The sequence below is a fragment of the Tympanuchus pallidicinctus genome, unplaced genomic scaffold, assembly GCF_026119805.1.
Source record: "Tympanuchus pallidicinctus isolate F22 unplaced genomic scaffold, pur_lepc_1.0 scaffold2, whole genome shotgun sequence".
Taxonomy (NCBI): Eukaryota; Metazoa; Chordata; class Aves; order Galliformes; family Phasianidae; genus Tympanuchus; species Tympanuchus pallidicinctus.
The window spans coordinates 21,201,795-21,226,168 of record NW_026294721.1 but is presented as its reverse complement, the minus strand read 5'-3'; the positions used below and the strand labels follow the sequence as shown (position 1 = coordinate 21,226,168).

At 39.9% G+C, this 24,374-nt stretch overlaps 1 protein-coding gene across 1 annotated transcript in view; it reads right to left on the bottom strand.

Annotated features, from left to right (window-relative positions):
- The window catches only part of UBE2K (ubiquitin conjugating enzyme E2 K), a 36,223-nt gene that overhangs the window by 9,638 nt on the left and 2,211 nt on the right, over positions 1-24,374 (bottom strand). Inside the window, exons 2-4 of the mRNA XM_052681756.1 lie at positions 12,260-12,353; positions 7,054-7,112; positions 4,479-4,561 (exon numbers count right to left, since the gene is read on the bottom strand). Of these exons, the coding sequence (XP_052537716.1) occupies positions 4,479-4,561; positions 7,054-7,112; positions 12,260-12,353 (236 nt within the window). The remainder of the gene's footprint in view (positions 1-4,478; positions 4,562-7,053; positions 7,113-12,259; positions 12,354-24,374) is intronic.

Genomic DNA, 24,374 nt, shown 5'->3' with positions numbered 1-24,374 from the left:
TTCTATCACTCCTGACAGACTTTTGTCTGATATCTTTGCCTCCTCGATTTCTTGGAAACCAACTTTGATGCCTCACTGCATTTGCTGATTGGCATGCTAAAAAGGCTCATCTTTCATAGGTCGTATTTGCGTAGGCCATCATTCCTGTTATTTACTCTGGTTTTTCCCATGGTTCCCATCTTCCCTAGAATACAGCGCTCAGAGCAGGCACACAAATCCACCTGAAGTCTTACCAATTATAAATAAGCAGGCAGTTACCTGATGCAGGTGAGCCTCTTGCACCCCAGTCTTCTACTTGCCTTCTACCTCAGGACCTCTTCAACTTCACTGTAACCTTTGACCCTACCCCAAAATGCTCCTAAGCCTCTAGGCAGGCCTGCTACCTTGAAATCTATAAAACGGGTGGGAAATGAGAACTTACAATTGTAATCCCCACCTTGCAACTCCTATCCCCCAAGCAGGCTTCCTGATGGCATGGCACTTGGTAAACGTGCAAGGACAGTGCAGGGAAGCACTCTGCTAAGGAAAACCTGGATGCTGATAGATATGCAAACATGCACTTTTTTTTTTGTTTAACATCTTGGGGGCATTTCCATTAGAAATAAGCAGCCTCAGCTGGGGATGAATACAATGATAATATTGAAAGACATGCCAACCCAGTTGTGCTCAGCATGCCTGAGGTAAGAAATCTCCTACCTTTTGATGAGCTGAAAGAGTCCTAAGAGGATTACGAAGCACTCTCCCTTTCCCCACATCATCTTTAAAGGCTAAGTAATTTTCTATTAAGGAAGATTTTATTTATGTTCTGTACATTCCTATTTGAAAAGTCTCTCTGTTACTCCACCTCTGAGAGGCAACCCAGCAGAACAGCAGGCACAGCTGCAGCCAGCAGATTGCTGTTCCAGCCTGTCAACCAGGCATGGCTACTGGAAACATTTATTATCATTACTATTAAATAATCTGCAGTATTTATTCAATCTGTAGAATAACTAAACTTGTTCATCCTAGAGAAAAGAATTTGTACCAGGGGTTTACAGAATTTGGAAGGGGAGAAGAAATGAATGAGGCCTTTGAGTGAAAGCCTGTTGTACAGTCACTATTTAGAGGAAAAATACAAGACTGGATGGAGTGACATTGACTTTGGGATGGGGGGGAAGTGGCAGGTTTACTGCAGAGTTCCTTCAAGCAGTGTTAATATTCTCTGCCTATTTTTTCAAAGCTCTGGAAAGGCTTAGTGTCCCTCCAACAAACTGAGCAAAAACTCCAGCAGATTTAGATGCCCAAATGATTACTTGCTGGCTGTTGCTTATGTACCTATTAAAGTTATATTATCTCTTATAACGAGTTTGATTATCAACTAAAACTGAAGGTTGAATGCTCCAGTACAGCCACTACCAAAAGAAAATATTCTAATAACTCATTTTTATATCACTTGTCAAAACCATAACAGCTAAAAGTTTTTTGTAGCAACGTACACAACCACAGCATGTCTGCTTGAAAACTCACTGCTCAAGGGATTCATGCAAAACAACTTCCAAATAATTTAGCTCTCAGGTTTCAGTTGAAAGTATTGATACAACTTATATTTAAGAATAAAATTCAGGGATAGAATACTAGCCTGGAAGATAAATGCAAGCTACATTTAGTGAAACCATAAAAGAGTCAAATCAGCCCAGCATAAATGGTATTCTTTCCAAAAAAAATAATAATAACAATAATAATCACATCCCCATTTTAATTCTACTGGTAAATAGTAGTAGTTCTGCAAACAAACTGGCATAACTGGTATTTACACATCTAAATACAAAAATCCACAGCTGCAGAGAACGTCAGCATCAAGCATATACTGCAGAGAAAATTTCATTAAACTCATTAAACCATCTAAAGGTATTACTTTGCAAGCTGATAGAAGCTCCTGCCAATATACATAACAATATCTCAACCACGCTCATTAGAATAGAAGACTGTTACCTTGGGTTGGGAGAGTAGGGGAGGGATGTTTTAACTGTTCAAACACATGATAATAGCTGTATTTGCACTCACCAGATATATGAGCATTATCATTGCATTATCAGCAAGACACAAATGGTATGGTATCAGTGCTCCTTGTACCAAACAGTTTAAATACACATAAGGCAAGATCTTCTTCAAATATCCCCATTTTGAATACATCTTGGTGAGGGAAGGTAAGAACATTCTCTTTATTGGCAGATGTAGATTAATAGATCTGTGCAAGATCTAGCTTCCAAAGATTACAAGAGCACAAGTCAAATCTCCTCTGCTTCCTTTCCAAATTTCAGTTCATTATTTCTTTGGGCCTTCATGGTCGCCCATTGCTTTTGATATTTTATGTTTTTGTTGTTATTTTTCCATTTATTTGTTTTAAAGTTTCATCAGCAACTGACGAGGCCAGAAACTCATCTGAAACTTCTTAGCAGCAGCTTTGGGAGAAGACTGAACTGCGAGAATTTTTCAAGTCACAGCATTTGGCACTGCTGAAAGAAGACCTGTTCCAGAAATGGAAACAGAAATGTGGTCTCCTGAGCCCCAGTCTGCTGGTACAAAGGCAAGAACACCAACCCTTATTCACAGGAAACACTAATTCATGAACATATTTAAGTAATACGAAAATAACTGAACTTTTTCATTTGTTAATAGACTTCTGGTTTTATTTCAAAATACAATAAATAAGGAAGACCTCTGCTAAGGATTTCTTCCTCAGAGTTTTCAACAGAAAATGGCAGATGTCATTTTTGAAAAACAAACAGAAAAGCGTTCAGGAGTTTCAGTACAGAAAGATTTAGCCTTGAAGATACTTGAAGTCCCAAGTCTAGGTACTGCGAGTAATGCAACCAGACAGGCAATAAAGGAGCAGCAAAAGATGAGAGGAAAAAAACCAAGACCCTGAACTTCAGCGTTTTGGACAAATTCTTCTGAGGACAGTATTAATGACTGCAATGAGGGCCCCTGTTAACCACCTTTGCTTCTAGAAATAAATGCTCACTATGTAAACCTTGCCTCAAATGAAAGAACCCTGCTCTCCCAGTGAGACTTATGTTCAAATCAGTGAAAGGATCCAGTGAAAGGATCTGTTAAAAACACCCCCTAAAGTCTGTTATTTTGCCAAAGCCAAAAACCAACCTACCAATGAAAAAACCTCCAGTAGAGAAACCAGCCTGCCAGCTCTCTGCCCAACAGCTTTTCGCTGATCTGCCTTATGATCTCTCAGGAAACTGCACTTGCACAGCTGAAGAGCCATTAATCTCCAGTACAACTGTAAGGGATGGTGCCAACATAAAAACACTGGCTTTAGCTATATAAGTTGCACAGTGCACCATGCTGAAAGATTCTATTGCCTAAAATATGGCTAAAGTACTGCAAGATTGTAAGAAAAACCAAGCAGTTCCAAAAAACGAAGACAACAAGTAATAATTATGTATGCTTTTCACAATTCATTTTGCTAATTTATACCATACTTTGCCACACGAACAGCAAAACTTCTCATCATATAAAAATAAGAGTATATATCCCATGTGTCAGCTGCAAGACCTGAACTCAAACCTTCTGCTCTGGAGTTTCTCTTCCAAGCCCCGCTAACGCCTGCTTGGCCAATACTAGTCTTGATGAAGCTGGGGAAGTAACAAGCATTTGAATCTTATGTGATTTAGACAGTGATATTATCTAGCTGGGAATTACAGTCCCATTTCTTTGGGACAGATGTGTAAGAGTGAAATTCATCTTTCTTTTCTTTCATTGGATATCAGACAACAACACAATCTGTGCACACATTTCACACTGCTTGAAGATTTTATCGCTTAGGGAAAAGTGTATGCAGTGAGTTCATCTCCTACTGTTTGGACAGATTTATTCCACAGGTTTGGGCTATTAAAACATTTTTAATTAACACAACAGTAACAAATAATCAGTCAGCAACTGACCAGCAGCTAAAAGGCAAAAGTTTAGAAGTTCAAATCATAAGTATTATCAACCATAACTGAGATAGAACCAGTATAGCAGTCTCTTTTCCCCTTCCTATTGTCCAGCTGTTACCTTTTACACTCCCAGATTCCCAGCTGTTCCCCACACATTGTTTCAGCTCTCTCAGAATTAATTTCATTTGGAAGTGCAAACCAAAGTCAAAAGGAAGTACTTATTTTTTCTGCTTTCATCTCAGGAGGCTGAGATGCTCAGAAGCTCAGAAGGCAAAAGGTAGCACTTGTTACTGGAGAACTAAAAAACATCAGCAATGAAACGTACACATTGATCTGTGAAGAAGCTCATTCATCAGTTAATATCTATTCAATACTTCCCAAAGTTACTTCCCAGCCATTTCATTATAAAATGCTGCACTGAAATACTTTATGCTTTAAGAATGTATGAAATTACAAACACAAATTGAAAAGCAACGAGCTGCTGCTTTCCATCTAGGACACCGGTATGCTTGATTTTCGCACATTGAAGCCTATATGGAATCTTACCATTGATCTTTCAGAATATCCAAACAAATGGCCCCAGTAACTGAGCTAATATTAGGATGCCATATTTTGGTGATAAACCGCACCTAAAATACAAGAAAATTTCAAAATGCAATGGTTATTACATGCAGTATACGAAGTAAACATCTTTAAAATGTACCATTTCTAATATTATGAAGTAACACTGATTTAGGAAAGATCAAACTGAAAACTAAAAACAAAAGCTAAGACTATGATACGACCTTTTCCAGGAGGCCTCATGTCCGCAAGTCCATTTGTTACATACAACCTTGCTTTACTCAGAAACAGACTACTGCTCCACTGAGTGCCAAAATCATCCCCAGCTGTTTTCCCATATACTGTCACATGGGCACATCCTCACATCACACAAAGCCACTCAGAAATACCCTCCAGTAGTACCAGTGTTTAAACACAAGCATATGGTGAAAAGCAGACACATCTTCAGCATTGTGAAAAGTCAGCTTAAGTGCTGGAAAGCCCGCTCAGTTAAGGCATATCCCTGAACCCTAGACACAGGCACTGGATCTCACTGTTCAGCTGAATTGCTGGTAGCTGCCAGAGCATCAAAAACGTTCCCTTGGTGGATGCTATACTTCCACAAACACCCACTCCTACCATCTTGCACAACGACCTTCAACAAACCCAAACCTCACTAAATCAGAATTTTTTCTCTGCTGTTGGAAAGACCTGGTCCCAGCACTTGCTCATCGATCACGTCCACATTTTAGCACTAAAGCGTATGCACACTCCTGAAGCATACAGAAGGTGATTTCTTGAAAGACGCCGAGAAAATTAGAATCCGCATTTTCCTATATGAGCTGTCCTCTGAAAGAATGTATGCAAACCCATGGGTGCCCACTGAATTTTCTTCAAACCTCTTAGTTGCTTTTAACTGCCTTATAATGACTTTGACCTGTTTCGGTGTTTCTCATCTCCACCTCCTCACTCCAAACTCCTCCCAATCATTTTATGAACAGCACAGACTCACTCTCAACTTCTGCCTCTGATCTGCAAGCAAATCAGTGCAGCCAACACATTACTGGCCAAGTACTACAGCAAAACAGTCTACATACAGGACTATAATAAAATCAAAACAATCAGTGTATGAATAGCTGACACCATAACAGTTCTGCTTTCCAGGACAGAATGTAAGAGCCCACATCTGCTGAGCCTCTTATTAACTAGCTCAACTCTGTACACGTGAAACGCAAAAAACCACCAGAAGGCACCATGTAAATATTAAGTATTTTCTCACAGAGAATGCAAGCTAACAATGGCTGTCAAACCACATTCTGAACAAGATAAAGAAATCTTCCAGATGAAAGGAGGGGCTAGATACAAGCCAAAAGGCCTCCAGTTCAAGACCATCTACTCCAGAATAAGCAGTACTGTGCTACAGTGCACTGAGTTTCTAACAGCTACCTATAAGCTTTAGAAATGAGCATCAAGCCCTGAAGCAGCAATTAAACCATGGTCCATAGACTTATCTTTCAGGGCCTATGATTGGTTTCAGCCATTCTTATTTTTAGCTCCCCCCAGAACACATGCTGATGAAAGAACTGAAACCAACAGACATTTCAGGAACAAGAAATTACTGTCTTTCACTCCAGACCCAAGGAAGTCACTCAAAGGACAAGAGCTAAGTGACACTGCTCCCCCTCCTCCTCTTTCCCAGTCCCTTCCCATTATTACATACCAGGGTGAAAATAATCACAACTCAGGACACATTCTTAGCCAAAAACATCTTTCAGACTTAAACAGAAAGCCAGTCAAGAAGCTGTGAGACAGCTGTAAGACAATGCTGGAGTCTGCTAGCTTATCATAAGCCACTGAAGAAGGGACCAAACAAGACTACAGGAACATACAACTGCAGCTGCACACAGCTGGAGCAAACACAATCCTGAGCACTATTTGAGATGGAAGCAGTCACAGATTGAAAATACCAGAAAGACACATAAAAGATGTGGTAAAAGTGAAGGGCAGCAAGCTGCAGAAGTTTAGCACACTTTTCCCTTCTCCCAAGCTTGTGCACACGTTTTATGCACTCCTTCAGAAAAACTGCAGTAAAACCCTACTATTTCTATTGGTCTTTAGGTCATAAAATAACTGCAGCTCCAGCCGTATTTAATTATTAACAGAAAACTTGGAAGGTTAAACCTAAGACTTTACCAAATATAGTATATGGGGTTTAAAGAATTAAAAGAACAAACAATTATCTATTACAGCATTTCTTTAGCAGCTGCACAGAGCAGCAGGCAAAAATCAATACCCTCTACATCAAGAGAAGCTACCCAAAAACTGCATCTTGCCAAGAAGAAATTACAAGAGGGTCAATAAACCACTGCCCAGAATTTATCAATTTGTACTCTGAAGAATAATCAGTGGATTTCTGATTGGATACAGTTACACATCCTGCATGATTTCTACCTTGAAAAGACAGTTCCAGTCTAGAGGAGAATCAAAAAAGGAAGATGAGTACTGCAAAGCAAATGGGAACATAAGCAAATAACTAAGAATGATCAAAAATAAATTATTTTACAACAAATGTTGATCTTACCTTAGGAGGATTAAATGGATATGTTTCTGGAATTTTTATCTCTAGTTGATATCTTCCACCTTCAGAAAACAAAAATAAATAAGAAGTTATAACTGAATATTAATTAAGCTTAATCTTATCAGCAAAACTTAGGCTTCTAAAGGCTCACATTTTCCAGCAATTTAAACTCACCAGTAGGCATTACCTAGAAGGTTCTTCTAGATTTCATATACTTTATACATAAATGAATGTTAATGACATCTAATAAAGTCCTATCAGTGTATGCAAATCAGAATCTATATTCCTTAGGTACGTTACTGTGTACATTCACCTCCAGTTATTTCCAAAATTATCATTTCTCTATTCTGTGTAAGCAAAACATACTAAAATATAAATCAGTACCCCAAAACAGACATCAAATGAAGCAAAAGGCCACAGGATTGACCAGGGTGAACACGGAATGTTATTTTGACTCTTTTCTGTCATCTATTAACTACCGATCAGATTTCCTGCCTACCCCCCATTGCTGAAATTAATTTCACTTAAGCATTCCAGGCCTGAGAACATTCAATAATGCCATCTAAGCTACCGTGCTTTGGGAAAAAAGGAGGATCCAGTGCTGTTCCCATTATGTTCAACATTACTGCCTGAAGATAGCATTTACAACTCCAGTGCAATTCAGTACTTCCAAATACTAGGACTAATAATACCACTTGTAGAATTACAGCATGTAATAAAGGACAGCATGAATCTGGAAGATGGAACTCTACTGCCCTTCTCTAAACACATTTTGTTTTCATCTGTCTGTTACTATATCATTATCTAAACATTCAAGATTCCCAGCTCAAACCATCTCTGCCTACTCATGCTCACTTGCCAGGAAGCAGCAGCATCATTTTAACGATGAAAAGAACAGAGCATAGCAAGACACAAACACCAATTTAGACACTTGGCTTTTATAGAAACTGAAAACATTGCTCCTCACTTGCTAATTTTCCCCCTCATTCTACCACCACTCTTTCTGAAAGAAACCTTTCCTTTTTTTTTTTAATTCCTAAGTCATCTACAGCCCTATACACAAGCAGATCTCAAGGTCTGCGTGCAAAAAAAAAAAAAAAAAAAAAAAAAAAAGAACACTCTGAACAGCTCAAGTCCATGACATCTTTTTAGCTGTGCCAAAAATACACATTAGAAGATACCAACATCGCACTGTTTTAAATACAATACAGTGTAATACAGTACACTTGAAACTGGCTATGGTTTAGTATCTGCTGATATTTTACAGAGCTGATGTTTTACAGTGCCTACTACAAATGCAGTTCCCTCTATTAATTCTACAGTAACTCCAAAAGATTCAGCAGAAAATATACCAGGGATAATAAGCCCCAAATTACCACCATTTCTGAACTGATTGCTTGCCTTTGCTTGCAGGGTAGCACGGGCAAGTATTTTTGAAGACATTTAGCACATCAACTTAAGCTCACTTCTTCGCTCTCTTTGAATGAGCAGCAATTTTTTCAAGAAACACAATTACACTGTTCCTAGATTACTAAAATTCATCTGTCCCTGCATGATTTCATGGCCACACCATTTCATAACACAATATAAGAAATCCTAGCCCTGGATATAACCATTTCTTCTGCATGCCATTAAGATGGTGCCTGTAAAAGACAGACTATTACAGCCTTCTCCACAATGGCCTGCTTGGCTGCCAGATTTTCCCAGCTGGGATGTACAACTCCAAAAGACTTTAAAATGGCAGGGACCAGTAAGCTGGCAATGTTACTTATTAAGCACAGTTGTTGTGCGCTGAAGTTTACAGCTAAATCCATGAATTTGAAGACAGAATAAACAAGTCTGGACAGTTGTTAACTTGATTTCCTCAGCACTAAGTTTAAAATGGTAAGATTTCTGCTGTTTTCTTTATTTTTTAGAAGAAGGGAGTATGCATTTGTATGATCTTTTCCCAGCATTTAATACATGAGCTCAAATTAACTGCTAATGGAAGAAATTCCTTCTGCACTATTTTTGGAAAGTACATCTCTTGATAGAGTTATACTAAGTTTTAGCAACCTTTCCTACGGAATTTACAGTCAGACATTCCTTCACTAACTGTGGTTCACATGCAAGCCTGGCTCGAAATTAATATCTTTATTACACAATGTGTAAAAACTATTGACAAGTTCTTGAATTCAAGTAAAACAGCAGCTGTTAATAAACTTATAAAGGTCCTCTCCTCAAAAGAGTGCTCTGAAGTGGAAAGCAGCAGTGTTTCAGTGGCAGTCGTGTCCTGTAATATTCTAAAAATTGATCAGTATGAGTTGACAACACTTGCAGAAAAACAAAAGCTGTACGTTTGTCAAGAATAGATTGCATTCCTCCTCTCAGTCATCCTGAGACCAATTAATGCCCCAATAAGGCCTACAAAAGAACTCTGTAGCAGCAGTTTGTTTCCAGATACCTCATCAGCTGAGGTCACTCATAAATATTATCGTTCTTTTACTTCAACAACAGCCCTAAAAACTCCCTCCTGTATCAGGGAAGGATCTGACTTGAATGGCCACGTCAGTTAGCCTCTCCCCATAAGGTACGTGTGGCATTGCTGTTCAGACTGTAGATGACTGAAATCAGTCAGTGATTACGCAGCACGCACTTCTGCTTTAGTCACAAAATATAAACTACACATGCTGGCAAGCCATCTGTAACTACATCAGAGAATAAATGCATCAAACCATGTTACAGAAACATTAGCACTTGAAGAACTCAAACATCAGGAAATGCCAGAATTTGGGCTGATGGAAACTTTAATTTTGCCTCTTGGTGCATTTACCTTGCAGATTCAAGTCAGCGTGTGGCCACATTATCGTCCTGCCACAGTAAGTGTACATAACAGTTCTGCCCTACTTCTCCTCAAAACAGGATATCTAGTATATCCTTTCAACTGCATCATTAAATGTACTCATTAGCATGGATGCAACTATGCCTGCACTTCCCACCAGAAATTTAGCACTAAACACAATGCCAGTTTTCATTAGCTGCACACACTGAATGTATGAACCCAGTGCTCCATTCCTGAAATTTTGGTCCAGCCGGAATTACCCAGCATTACACAGAGTCCAGTTCTGCAGACATGCATTAAAACCTTTTTTAGCCTCCTCATGAACTGATTTAAAGTTCTTAAGTTTTGTGACACACAGATACATCTTTCATTGTAACAGCTCTCAAACCATTTTCCAAACAGAAATAACCGAGATATTTCCTAGTATCCAAATACCTGCAACATAGCATCTTAAAGTAAGACTGGTTTTACAGCACCAACTATATTTTCAAAAGAATTACTCGACTAAGCAGAAGTACCAACTTCCAAGTAGGTTTACCAGGACAGTGCACTCATGTCTGCAGTGCAGTTCTTTCAAATTGAAAGCATGTTATAACCTGAAGAAGTCATCATCTTTGCAACTATTATCTTCTGTCAGCTAAACACTGGAGACTGATGACAGGAGGGCATGCAGACATGGGAGACGAGGGAGAACTGTTATTTGCTTGACAGAGGAACTCCAGGTCTGGGGTTCTGGAGGGGAATATCCCTAACACTACAGACAAGATACTTTCCACCTTTCTGCTCCCTCCCTTCCAGATTCATTTCTTTTCTTCTCAGCTTTAGGCACCTTCACCTCCTCCGATATCCTCCACCCTGTATTGGTTTATTACCTCCTCTTTTACTGGGTCCCAGCTGGGACTCTTTCACTCCAGCTGGGAGAGTGCTGGAGCGCACCAGCAGCTGTTAGCCTGAGAAGCAGCTCCAAGGGAGCTTCTCCCTGACACTGTGACAATCAGATTTCCAGCAGTAGCCACAGTGCTGAGTGCATGTACACTTGTACCTACAACACAGCTTTCAGGTATTTTCCCAGTTGAGAAGAATTTATCTTTCAGACCACTGATAAACAGCACAGATCTGAACAATACTGAGATCCCAATCTTGGCTTTGAGGCATGGAAAACTAGAACAAGTGAAAACTTGGAAAACCGATTAAGTTTTCATCAAAACAATTTGTCTGCAACAGTCCTTGGGACATTTTTGTTTACTGAAAGTTTAGCTAAAAATTCAAATGAAGTAGAACTTTTGCTAATACACCGTTTAGAGGTAACTAAAAAAAACCTTTTAAAAACCATCTTCACAGAATCACAGAATCACAGAATCACCCGGGTTGGAAGGGACCTCAAGGATCATGTAGTTCCAACCCCCCTGCCTAGCAGGGCCACCAAACGTACACATTCAGATCAGGTTGCCCAGGACCCCGTCCAACCTGGCCTTGAACACGTCCAAGGACGGGGCATCCACAACCTCCCTGGGCAGCCCGTTCCAGGGCCTAACTACTCTCCTTGTGAAGAACTTCCTCCTAACATCCAACCTAAATCTTCCCTCCTTCAACTTGGATCCATTTCCCCTAGTCCTGCTGTTGTCAGCCCTTTTGAAGAGTTTACTCCCCTCCTGGGTGTAGGTTCCCTTCAGGTAAATTTCCATCAGCTTCATGTTTATCATACACAGATAAGAGTGTCCACAGTTGTAAGCACTATGAGTTATTTGGTATCTTTATTCACATGCTCTATTAGCTCCTAAAGTTGGTTTTGTTTTGTTTTGTGTTTTTTTTAGTATGTATTTAATTATGTCCCTTTTTCCTGACTGAAGAAATGGGCGATTACTTGAATTGTGTGGCCACTGCTATCAGCTTTACCACACTAAAAAATCACTAAGGTTACTTCTGAAGACAGCTGTAGACACAATGTCCAATAGAGTCCCCCACTCCAGTATAAATTAATCCCAAATTTAACTTGTACTGTTACTCTGTCTGAAGAGAATGCCATTGCATTTTGAATGACCACATTTGACCACAGAAATGCACATAAAGTTATACCAGACTAAAACTTAGATTCTTGATGCTACATGGCTAAGATGTCTAAAATTATTAATGCTAGATAAAGCCAGCATTGTATCAGTTGTACCACACAGCTTGTACCTGTGCATTTGATATTGGACAGCCTGTCCTGCTGCAGAAAAGGTGCACAAGGCAACACATGTTAAACGGCTTAAAAAAAACTTTTCTATTAAAAAAAATTAACATTTCCAAACACGTAGCTCTTAATTTTTATGTTAATTAATTTTACAAACAAAGCATCTTAAGAAACACGAAGCGTACAGCAACTGTATACATAAAAACTTTACTTGCCTTCATACGGTGTATCCGGAGGTCCTGCTATTTCTCCTCTTAATTCTGTAAAATTCTCATCTACAAGATCTACTTTAATTTGATTTTTGCTCGTCTTAAAAACAAACAGAGAAAGAGAGTCGTAAGTAAGCATTTAACACAGATTTCCCCACAAATATACTACATATTTTTGAACCGCTTAAGTTTTTTAACATGGTGACCTAACGCTGGATCTTCCAGCTGGAGTCCTCCTCCAATAAAAATAATCTGTGAAGCATTAGCAGCATCATTAATTTTCTTTATATTATCACGAAAATAAGCAAAACAACTCAGCAGTATCTGAAGTTATTTTTTTTATTAGTTACATTTAAATCCTGATCGTTCTGTTAAACCAGCTAAAACTACGCTGGCTGAATTACATGCTGTCTTTTTTTCTGGTTTAGAGCTACTAGAATAATAATAGACATCATTGTCACTTTCACTGGAATAAGACAGACATCCCATGTGGAGCTCACTATTTTTGAACAAGATGATGATCTAAACAGAACACTGGAGTCTAAAGATCATGTTTATCTTTAATATTTAGGCATAAGGTATTATTTATTTATACTCTTGAATTTCATTGTCACCTCCTCAGCATTTTCACACCCATGCCTGCAAAATAAAAACACTATTTTCATACAGAGAAAACATGCCTTCCAGAAACGCTCCTGATGCTTAACCAGAGCTGTATATTCCACTCAATTCGCCTTTCAAGTCCAAAGAGCAATATTAATGACATTCACACAGACCTTTCGGTCAGTCACATTTCTGACAAGGCAAAGCAAAATTCCCTTTTAGAAACACCGTGACATTTCTGGAAGTGATTAAAGGTTTGCCCATTCTGCTGTCGCGTGTGCAGCGCCCACTGAACGCAACGGGGATTTCCTGAATGGCACATTATTTTCTTCACAACTTTTGTACCTTCTTCCCGCATCAATAGAACGTGATGATGATGGTTGCCATCAGCTGGTTCTCAGATCTACCAATGACGTGAAGTGTTAACGATGCAGAATTCACTGAACTGGGAGATTAACTACCTATTTCCTTCCCATAAATGGTCTATAGATTCAGTGCCACCCACCAAAAGCGGTGTGCCTTCCAGACCAGAGATGCTCACAGATATAAAGGGGGAAAAAAAAAAAAACAACACAAAGGAAAAGTTTAAATAATAGTTTCACCATGTAAAGAATACCAGATGGAAGTTCCACTAAATTAATCCAGTGATTTGGGACTTCCCCTCTCCCCCTCCACTTCTGGTAACACACACTTGCCTTTAGACTTTGAGTAAAAAGCCCTCAACCCACAGAAGGGAGGCAACTCCTGTGACCACACAGCCAAGCAGAGGGTTTCAAAGAACATATTCAACCACATTACAAATTTAAGCCCACACCACGCACATCCAAAATTGAAGGTCAGTGTTTAATTATTAATGTCTTGTTTAAAGGTATCAACTAATTGGCTTCTTTTATTTTAAATTTAGCATCAGGTGTTGAGCCATCTTTCATGACCTTACAAAATACATCAGAGAAGGGAAGAAGCTATTAATAGAACCGATGAAATTATATTCCTTACATCTGAACAGATTTAAGATTGATTTTCATTTTTCCTACTCTTCAGAGAAGTTGCCTGACCAGAGAATTTTCTTTCAAAGAACCTTTCAAACCTTTGCTTCCTGCCCAGAAAGCCAACAGCAGTATCTGCAGTCAACTCATGCTGTAACTTACTTTATTTTTCACTCAGCATTTTTACCTCTGTATTTTCCCCAAGACCCTCCATGTTGATGTAGCAGCTTGGATACCCATCTTCATTTTCCATGTCCATTAGTATCACGCTAGCAGCTTTTAACAACAATTCCCTCTTACCTTGAGCTTTGGTGGCAACAAGTGCACACCCACTATTGCTAGCTGCAGGACCACTTCCTTCTCAAACCAGCAAGCCCAGTGCCAGGCGATGAGGGGTCTGTATTTTGTGCACAACCTTGAAGAACAGTAGGCTGCCTCACACTGTCTCAGTGAAAGGGTTTATTTATTTTGGGGATCGTACCTCGTTTCCACCATGCCCCCATACAGCAAAGGACTTACATAGCTGAAGGATCCCCTTCCTACTGTGCTGATAGACTTTACAAGGCACAGCTCAGTTTGCTTTGCCAACGCTTGTTTTTGTCCACATCCCCAGAGAAATGGTCTAAAACATTTAATATTTAAACATACTGACTGTTCATCTCATCAAATCTGGGGGGTTTTCCTATAAAGAGGATCACACAGGTAACAGCACTTCATCTTTGCAGCTCTAACAGAAGAAATCCCCGGCCTCCCACGCAGCCATTGGGGCTGCCTCTGTGAAGCTGCCACCACAGCACTGTTACACACTCCAGAAGCACGCCTCAGCAGCACCAACAGCCCTCACTGCACAACACATGATCCAACCTGCGAACACACAGCACAAGCTGATTTTCCCTGAAGCACTTCTCCCACAAAGACCTCATTACTCTTCCATGCCAAGCCCAGAATAGCAACACCTCCTGTTGATTCAGTAGCAATTTGGTAACTAAATCACTGGGCTAACAACTCCTGAAATATCTGAGCCATGCCATCGCTGGCAGCATTTACTTCCATAGTTCCAGAGAAGTTTTGTAACAATTCCTATTAATATTACTTGTCAAGATGAAAACGCTCCACCCACACCAAAACCTTCTTCAAGGAATCTACAAGAACTAATGCTCTACCATCTCACTTTAAAATAATTTTGATCAAGGCTGATCAATGAGAAAAAGGAAGATTAAAGCAGTGAATGCAAGGCACATATCATTCCCACCTCGCTTTTTTCAATATTCTAGTAAGTTTAGGAATGGAGGGTTTTTTTCCTTTTAAAATGCATCCCCTGCATCAAAGTAGTGCTCTGGTCTTCTCTTTTCAGAAGAACTGGTTAGATTCCATCTGCATCATTACAATCAATTCACCTCCTTTCCTCCAGCTCTCTGGCCTTCCCTCTTCACCTCACCAGAGCAGCTCGGGAAGCACATTGCATCCAGACAGCTCGTGCTTATGCCAGAAATGGGAGAACAGAAAAAAGGTAGGACACAGCACTTAACTAGAAAGCAAACCAGAAGTGCGAGGCACTACACTGCAGCAAAATGGCAAATTCGACTGCAAGAAAACATTCAGCTCCATGCAAAAATGCCCCCTTCCCCCACCAGTCACAAACTCTGAAGAGCTGTAATAGCTCAACAGCTTGGAAGCATTTCTTCAGACTCACTCCAGCTAAAAGCTGGAAAGGAGAACATCTCCAGAGCCCTAAAAAACCTGAAGCTTGTTAAGAGAAGCAAAAGTGTCACAACTGCCAGTCATGGCTATGAATTATCTGTACTGCACAACCAGTTGAGATCAGTACATCACATTCACAGGGAGAGCTCTCGCTGACCTTCTAGGCAATGCTCATCATCAAGTGTTTGGGACGGGGCAGGGAAAAGAGAGGAAGCAAGTCTGCCTGAAATACGTTAAAGAGCAGTTCTCCCAGATAAGAAAAGATCAATACAAAGAAATGCATTTTCTTAAAATACTCTGACATTCTTTGGCCCGACTACAGCTTTCAGTACTCAAGTTCTTCCACACTGCAAATTCCACCTCACCTAAGTTTCATCTGTATTTTCTAGTTGCTCATTTTACAAAGAAAAAAAGAAATGAAATCAGGGTAGCTTTGTCTTCTAATGGAAAAACTTTGTTTGCTAATATACTATGTAACTAATATGCAAAATATTTGAATGTATCTAAGGAGATACAAATGAGTACCCTGGGATATTTCTGTAGCACTTGTAAGGCATACAGACATTTTCATTGATCACTAACATAAATTCATCTCAAATTCCAATTGACGTATTTAACAAGAGATTAAACCTACATCAACTTTAAAATTCTGTATTACTACACGTGTTCAGACACAATGACAATCCCAGCAGGATTTTCTTCTGTAAGAAAACAAAGCATCTCAAGAAAAACATCATCTCTCAAGAGCTGAACTAGACTCCGCAAAGTGATACATTTTACTAAAGCTTTCTTTAAAGCATCTAAGTATCAGTTCTTGCTATGTTCAGCAGTCAAAATGTCACTTTATCCCCAGTCTCAGCAGCTTAGACCAGCCGAACAGTTGCCAAGTTTCTATTGTCCCCCTGCTAGAGCTCCATGAAGAAGGCAGCAGGACTCCATGCAAGTGCTCACTGCGCTGCACAGCAAGCATCTGGGTGAGAAGAATCTTACTAAGAAGGTTCGTTCATTTCAACTCAACTCCCTTATTTGATTCACTGCAAACTGAGACAAGGAGGGGGAGCATAAAAGCAGGAAGCAACAAGGCTCCAAGAGGCACGTGACACTGCTTCCTGGCACTGCCTTCGGACAGCCTAAAAGTATTTTGAAACTTCAGCTCCAGTGGCTGTCTCAACTATTTCTGACAAAACAGTTGTGTCAGTCACAGGCAGGCAAAGGTGTAACTGACACAGCTATGCTGGCACAAGCTCATACGGTTATACAATCACAGCCTCTCTCTTGTGAGGATGGTGTGGTTAAACTGGGGAAGCCATGCCACGAAAGCTGTGTATACAGCAGCACACTCACACTCTTGTGCTGACGCAAGGGCCCTAACAGACATAGGTTACATCTGTCTAACCACGCATGATATTTACAGTACCCAGAAGCATTAATCATGGGCAGGAGTTGCAGAACTGGAACAGGAACCTAAGCTGAGTACCACCGAGATGCTGACTGTCGGAAGGAGCACAGTGCAAGGGATTCCTGCTCTAAACAACACGGCTCAGCAAAGCCTACACAAACAAGCAACTCTAGAGGACTGCAAGGTACACTGCCTCAAATTCTGCATACAGAGTTCTAGTTTTTGATGCAAAACAACTGAGAAACTCCTACAGTTAAAGAATGCTTTAATAACAGTTTGATTTCTATTTGGAATTAGTCATTTTATAAACACACAAAATTATCTGAGGCAGCTCCTGCAGTCCAAGTCCACTCTGCTTAGGCTGCTAGTAACGCTACATCTACAGAAACTGCAGGATTCAGCTCATTTTAAATTGCCAATGCTAATTCACTTTATTGAGTACATTTGGAAATAGTTTAGAACAGCTCTTCCATCCCAGCTTCCCCTATGGACTCCATTACTCCAAAGCAAAAGGTTTTACACCTACATGCCATGAAGGCTCAGCTCTAAAGGATTCCAGAAGGGGAACAGGTAATAGATCGTTACAGTGATTTCCACTTGAACATGCTACTTTACCTTGCAATAGCCTCCCCAACTCAAACATAGCAAAAAACTTCAAAATGCTTTCTCAGTTTATTTCCAGTTAAAATAAAAAGTCATGTACCTGGCGTGAACTAAACTACCTACTTAAAATATGGACTAATTCATTTGTTTCCCCCCCAGTGAATATTACACAAACATTGCAGAACACGAAGGCATGTTACCTTAAACCTTGATTTTCCAAAGCAACAAGACCTACACAACCATTAGCTGTTTCTGTTTTGTTTTCCTAATGAACTGTTGATCTGACTGGCTAGTAATGACTAAAAGTGATGTAATAACAAATAGAAGTTACTTTTCTGTCTGTCTTGTGACAACAGACAAAAGTAGACAGGATAGTTCCTATTAACGCTCCAGTAGAAGCATGATGCACACAGCATGAGCTCAGCTCTCATATACACACGCATAGTCAAAGTGGAGTTACGTGGTATGACTGACTGACTTCTTTGGGGTCCCATAAAGCGTGAGTGCAGAATGAAGCTTCTTCTGCAGCCAGCAATATTCATAACTTCTCTCTCCTATGAGGACACTGATGACTATAAAAACACTCCAAAGACCCAATGCAATCTTATTAAAACAGAATAAAAGACACTGACCTACTCTTCAAATAAGTTGCTGCTCACAGAGATACTTTGTTTATTATGTAGATAATCATTTTATGAAATACCCAGAGCAAGCAGATCCACACACTCTCAATTCAAATACTGCAAGAACTAACAGAGAGAGGTTTTCATGGACGCCAAAAAGGGAAAATATCATCAGCTCAGGAGTGCAGAACTGGACTACAACCCTAGAGGGCAGGATACACGAGGGCAGCTCCAGAAGTAATCCCTCCTCTTTTATCATGTTGCCCCACAGTGCCAGAGGCAGACAGTGATGGTATGGCAGTAGAGGTGGAACATTCCTACTAATATTCTGTGACATGCTGTCATCACGTGACAGATGGCAGCAGAGGGCACTCTTAACAAAATGGAAGTGGGTATGGAGCAAAAGTGTGTCACTGAATTCCCTTCATTCAGAAAAAAATGGTACCCACTGACATTCACCGATGCTTACTGAACATTTATGGAGACCAACCAGTGGACGTGAGCACAGTGAGGCAGTGGCTGGTGCGTTTTTGTAGCTGTATGTTTTTTTAATAAGCGTAGCATGCAAGATCTTGTTTTTCACTGGTGAAAATGCACAACCGCCACCTGCCTTTAGCTACGTTGAAAAATAGTGTTTTGTAGCTGACAATTTCCTCTATCAAACAGTGCTTTTGTGCTCTTAGTATCTGTTGCAGTTTCCATGGAAATAAACAGCGGGCATTATTTTCAGAGCAATCTACACAGAATGTAAAGTCTCAAAATTGATAATCTTTGTGATAAAGTAACTCAGCTTTTCTCATCTTAAATACAACAAAGTTTTTACTCGGTTTGTCAGATATCAAAAGCAAGCATAGTAGCTATAATGCTTAACCAAAAGTTTTTCCTTAATGTAATACCTGTACTAATTATTAGTGTAAAAATGAAGGATAGTAGTGACGATAATCCTTGGGTTGAGAAACCAAGCTCGGTGAGTAACATAAGAGCTACACTAAGTATGTGCTCTAATTTAACAAGTTTAATGTGACTGAAAGACCATTAGACACAACCCAAGACTGTTAACTAGTACTTTCTTGCACACTTTTACAATTACAGAAGTTTACTAAGGTAAAACAGTAGCCACCTTTAAATTTCAGACCAAGTAAAGTGAACCAACCTTAGAACTCATACACTTCTTTCCTATTAAAGTCAAACCCCTAGAAACAAGCATAGAGGAATGAATGGGAATCTGGGAAGGTTAAATGACTGGTTATTTCTACTACAGGGGTGTCCACATGGTTGTGGTGAGAAGGCAGCACCTACTAGCTGCGGCCTAACTGCAAATCCTAAACTGACTAACCCAGTCCTGTACAAACAGCTGCACATTTCCTCAGGTTTTCAGAAGATCGCAAAAGACAATCAAATGAGCCTGACTTCAGTGCTTACCAACTTTTTTCCTGCTTTCTACTACCTTCTAGCATCTTTGGGATTTTTCCAAAATGAATGCCATTCACTAGAAATCTTGGATACATACTGACAACAAAAATGCCACTAGCACCTACATAACACTTGAAAAAGTGCAATTGTATTTCAGGTGTAAAATGCAAGTAAACCAATAGTTCAGAAAGATCACCTTAGAAGTGAGAATAGTAAGAACTTTTCTTGAAACACCCTAGTAAACATGTTTTGTTTAGAGCAAATTAGTCTAACAAGAAAAAGCAGCTTATGGACCAAATTCTTTAAAGGCTGAGGTGCAGAGATCGAGCTCAAGTTATTTTGCCCAAGGGCCATGGTGTAACAGTGGGGCTTGCTGGGTCAGGTTGGTAGTTGAGTTGATCATCGTGAAGGCCTTTCCTCGTAGGTGCCAACAAATACTAGTGTTATGAACAACACTGCTCAAATCTACCATTCAAGATTCTCAGCAGTGATCATTTGACCACACCTGTGAGTTGGCCAAGTGCTGGTAATGGGAAGGCAAGTTCTGTTGCTCATTCCCATGTTCAGTTGATTCTGTGATTTTCTAGTACAAACTGGAAGATGTAACCAAGCACACCACAGAGAATTAAGAACACCAAAAGGGGCACAGCAATGGCATTTCAGTGTCCTTTTTTGTAACCTCTAATTATATTAAAAAAAAAAAAACAAAAAAAACCACACCTCTAAACCTTGCCTGTTGTCATAGGTAGAGTTTGAAATACACAGCTGAGTTCTTTCCAGCAAGGTATGAAGGATACCACAAATGGCTATTTTCAAGTGAAGATCCTCACATTTCAAATGAATAGAAGTTCCAAAAGCATTACAGATTTCATATCCATTCTACCTTACATGGTTCCAACTCAGAACTCATTCAACCTAAAAAAATCATGGCAACTTGGCACCTGCAGAAAAAAAAAATTAGTGAACTAGTGTCTGATTTGAGCACAGGGGACTCATTATCATCTTACAACAGCAGAAACTTCTCAGATAAAGAAAAAAAAAAACCTGATTTGTTCATGGAGAAAATATTTTATGAGGTCTGGTGACAGTTATAGAATCATAGAACGTTTTGAGTTAGAAAGGACCCTTAATGGTCATCTAGTCCACCTCCCCTTCAAAAAACAGGGATGCTTACAGCTCAATCAGGTTGCTCAGAGACCCACCCAGCCTGACCTTGGTTGTCTTCAGGGTCAAGGTATCAACCACCTCTCTGGGCAACCTGCTCCAGATCTTCACTGCCCTTACCATCAAAAATGTTTTCACTCATATTAAACTTACTGAGGGTGTACTTGGTCCCACTGCTGATGTCACTGATGAAGATACTAAACAGCACTGTTCCCAGCACTGATCTCTGAGGGACACCACTGGTCACTGATCCCTATCCAGACATTGAGCCACTGACCACCACTCCCTGGGTACAAACATGCAACCAGTTCCTCATCCATCAAACAGTCAACCCATCAAATTCATATACTTTCAGTTTGGAGAGAAGGGTGATGTGGGGACCCCGTCATAGTCTTCAGTTATAGCCTGTCATTTCCTTTCACAATAAAGAAAACCCAACCACACCACTAATTTAAAAGAACCTTATACGAGAGACACAAAATGATGCAGGAAGAGACATTTGGAGGGCATCTAGTCCCACCTTCAGCTCAAAGCAGGTCCAACAAAGGTAGGCTGCCCAAGAACTTGTCTCACTGAGTTTTTGAACATCACCAAGGATAGGGAATCCACAGTCTCTCTGTCCAATCAGTTAAATCAGATGACTGTGATGGCTTTTTTTTTTCCTTTTTTCTTTTTTTCAGGTTCCAGCTCTTACCTGTTGTTTCTCATCCTACCCCTGTGCACTAATGAAATAAGTATGATTCACCTCTGCAGTAAAGTATCTGTGGTGGGTTTAAGTGGCCATCTTTCTGCCCTTGTCTCACATCACACACTACAGTCCCTTAACCTCCTTTATGGCATTCTACTGGACTCAGGTTGGCACATAAATGGATTTCCCAGAACAGGGTACAGCACTCCAGATACGGTCTCACAAGTGCAGGGGAAAGCGAAGAACCACTTCCTCATCCCTCTCACAGCATTCGTGTTAAAACAACCCAGTATGCAGTTGGCCTTCTTTGCCACAGGTCTTTTTCTGCCAATTTGCTTTGTCTCCAGTCAGTCCCCAAGCATATGCATTGATGTGCAGCGTTACTTCCCACATTCAGGACTTGGCACTTAAAAGTTCACTTCACAAGGCTCCTGTCAGCTCATGAATTTCTCCAGTCTCCACACGTCCGTCTACAAAACAGCCTGCACTTGAAGCACTGATGCCTCCCTCCTCCCCGATCTGAGGCCATATGCAAGTTTTCCGAGAGCCAAACCAGAGATTTGTACCAATACAACCTCATTTTAGATGCTCTCATTTTTACACTTTTTCTTTAATTAACTAGGCCCGCTCTAGCTCTACTCACACTCTGCACTTACTAAACCTACATTTGACCTCAATAGGCCAATTCTTAATGGCCTACTGAGCAGAAAGATGGTAGTGTTTAAATATTATGCTGCTGACTCAGGAGTCATAATAGACAACATTTCATTTTTATATATCTGCATTGGTCCTACATAATAAATGGTAAGAAAAAAAACACATCCAAAGTGTTCATCAGGCCATTATAATGACACTGAAGCACAACTACTAGTAAAAGCTTCCATTTTAGTGAATTCAGTTTCTAGCACCCAAGACTGCTCAAGTATGAGCAAACCAGGTGCAATGATGTTTTCCTGAAACTCAGTTCACAGCTTTCCCAATTACAAGAAGTCATTAGCATTTTACAAACTGCCAAGCATCCCAAGACCACTAGAAGGAAACAAAAACCACAGCTACTTGCTGCCTCAGGAGGGACCCAGTATGGCACACAACTGTTACTCTTCCCTTTTCTCTTTTATATCACAAAATCACATAGCAGACTCCAGAACAAATATCGACTTCCTTTTGGAAATGATGCAACTAAATTTTTGCCATCAACGTACTGTTTCCACTTGAAAACTATTTGGGACTCAAGTTACAAATTTTAACTGTTACTGCACATATCTGCTCTTGCAGATACTCATATTCTGCAACTACAGTCGAGTTCAATTTATTTGCAGCTCTATCTGTGTTTACCTTCTACGCAGATAAACCTCTGCCTTTTGATACATGGAAGAGGAACATCTTGTGGTAGAAATACCACCAACTCTTTTCTTGCCAGGAGGAAACCATGTTTACCAAAGTGTTACCCTCAATACCACAGAGAAGCAATTTCACTCCATAATAGCATTCGACTTAGAAAGCTCCTAACATGCTAAAGATATTGGATGGTCAACTTCACCTTGAATCCTCCACCGCCAGCACAACATCATTCCTTAAAGCACAACATGTGATACTATATTAAAACAAGAAAAAATATTTACACTTTAAAGTGCCTGATGTACTACAACCACTTGCCAGCACCAGTCCATGAATGAACACAATTCTTTTTCAGCACTCATTGCTAAATGCCAGATCCTTCCCCTCATAAGATAGCTGCTTACAAACAGAGAACGTAAGAATCTGGCTAGCATTCCAGTAACCCTATTCTGAAATAATACCAGCTAACCCTCACCAAAGCCTCCTCCCCGTCATCAAGAAGAAAGATAAACATCAGGCTATTATTTTCCCTCCACCAATTGTTGGTTTCTCCATCAAGCTGCAGCCTCACACTTTCATTTAGGATATGTTTCCCTACTTTGGATTTTAATTTAGACTAATCTATGAAACTAACAAGATAAATTAGTGAAATGACAAAAGAAAAAAGAGAGCAACTGATGCTTTGCCTAGACTATGATTCAAAACACTGCATGAGTTAACTACTGTTTACTACTTTAAGTTTTAATACAGGCACAATACAGCACCCTCTAACATGTATTCCACTAGTGAAGTTATTACCTAGACTAGCAGCTTCACTTTTGTTGCATATGCAGGACATCATCAATCTGAGAATTTTAAAAACTTTTTCTACAGGACAGCAAAAAGCCTCCTACTGTGGAGAGAGCTCTCAACAAGGAAATTATTGTCAGTCTCACATACCTTATTCATAAACTCAAAAGATGTAAAGCTGCAAGGATCTCTACATTATCCCATTCCTAAAGATTACATGCAAGACCTTATAAAATAAAAGCCAGAAATGGCTTAAAAAAAAAAAAAAAAAAAAAAAAAAAAAAAACAAGCAAAAACACTGAAGTGTGAGAAGATTTTAAAATGCTCTGTCAACCCCTCCTACCACATCAAAAATCCCTCAGCTCCTACCTGCAAGCCAGAGAGCAAGACAAGACTGAAAGCTGTTGTACTGGTTTCCCAAAAATACTATTCAATGTCACACAAACAGAAAGCACTAAGTATATTTATTCATACAAATATTAAACCTTACCTATAGCAAGAATAAGCACACTTTTCAGAATTACTTCTTCTGCAATACTTAGAAGTGGAACCTGGTGCTTCCAGCTGCAGAAGTTAAATACCACCCAGCTTCTCCCCCTTAAACATTTCTGGTTCTACCACCTTACTTCAGTACCAAGATGAGTACTGGAAGATGAGAGCAAACCCCTTGTATTCTTTCCAAGAGTGCTCAAGTCTTCCCCAGGTGTCTGCACTCCTACTGCATCTGCAGAGAAACAGGGGCTGCTCTCCATGCTCAGGTGTAGCTCAAAGCACCAAATGAAGAATAACTGAAGTGCAAATAACATGACTCACT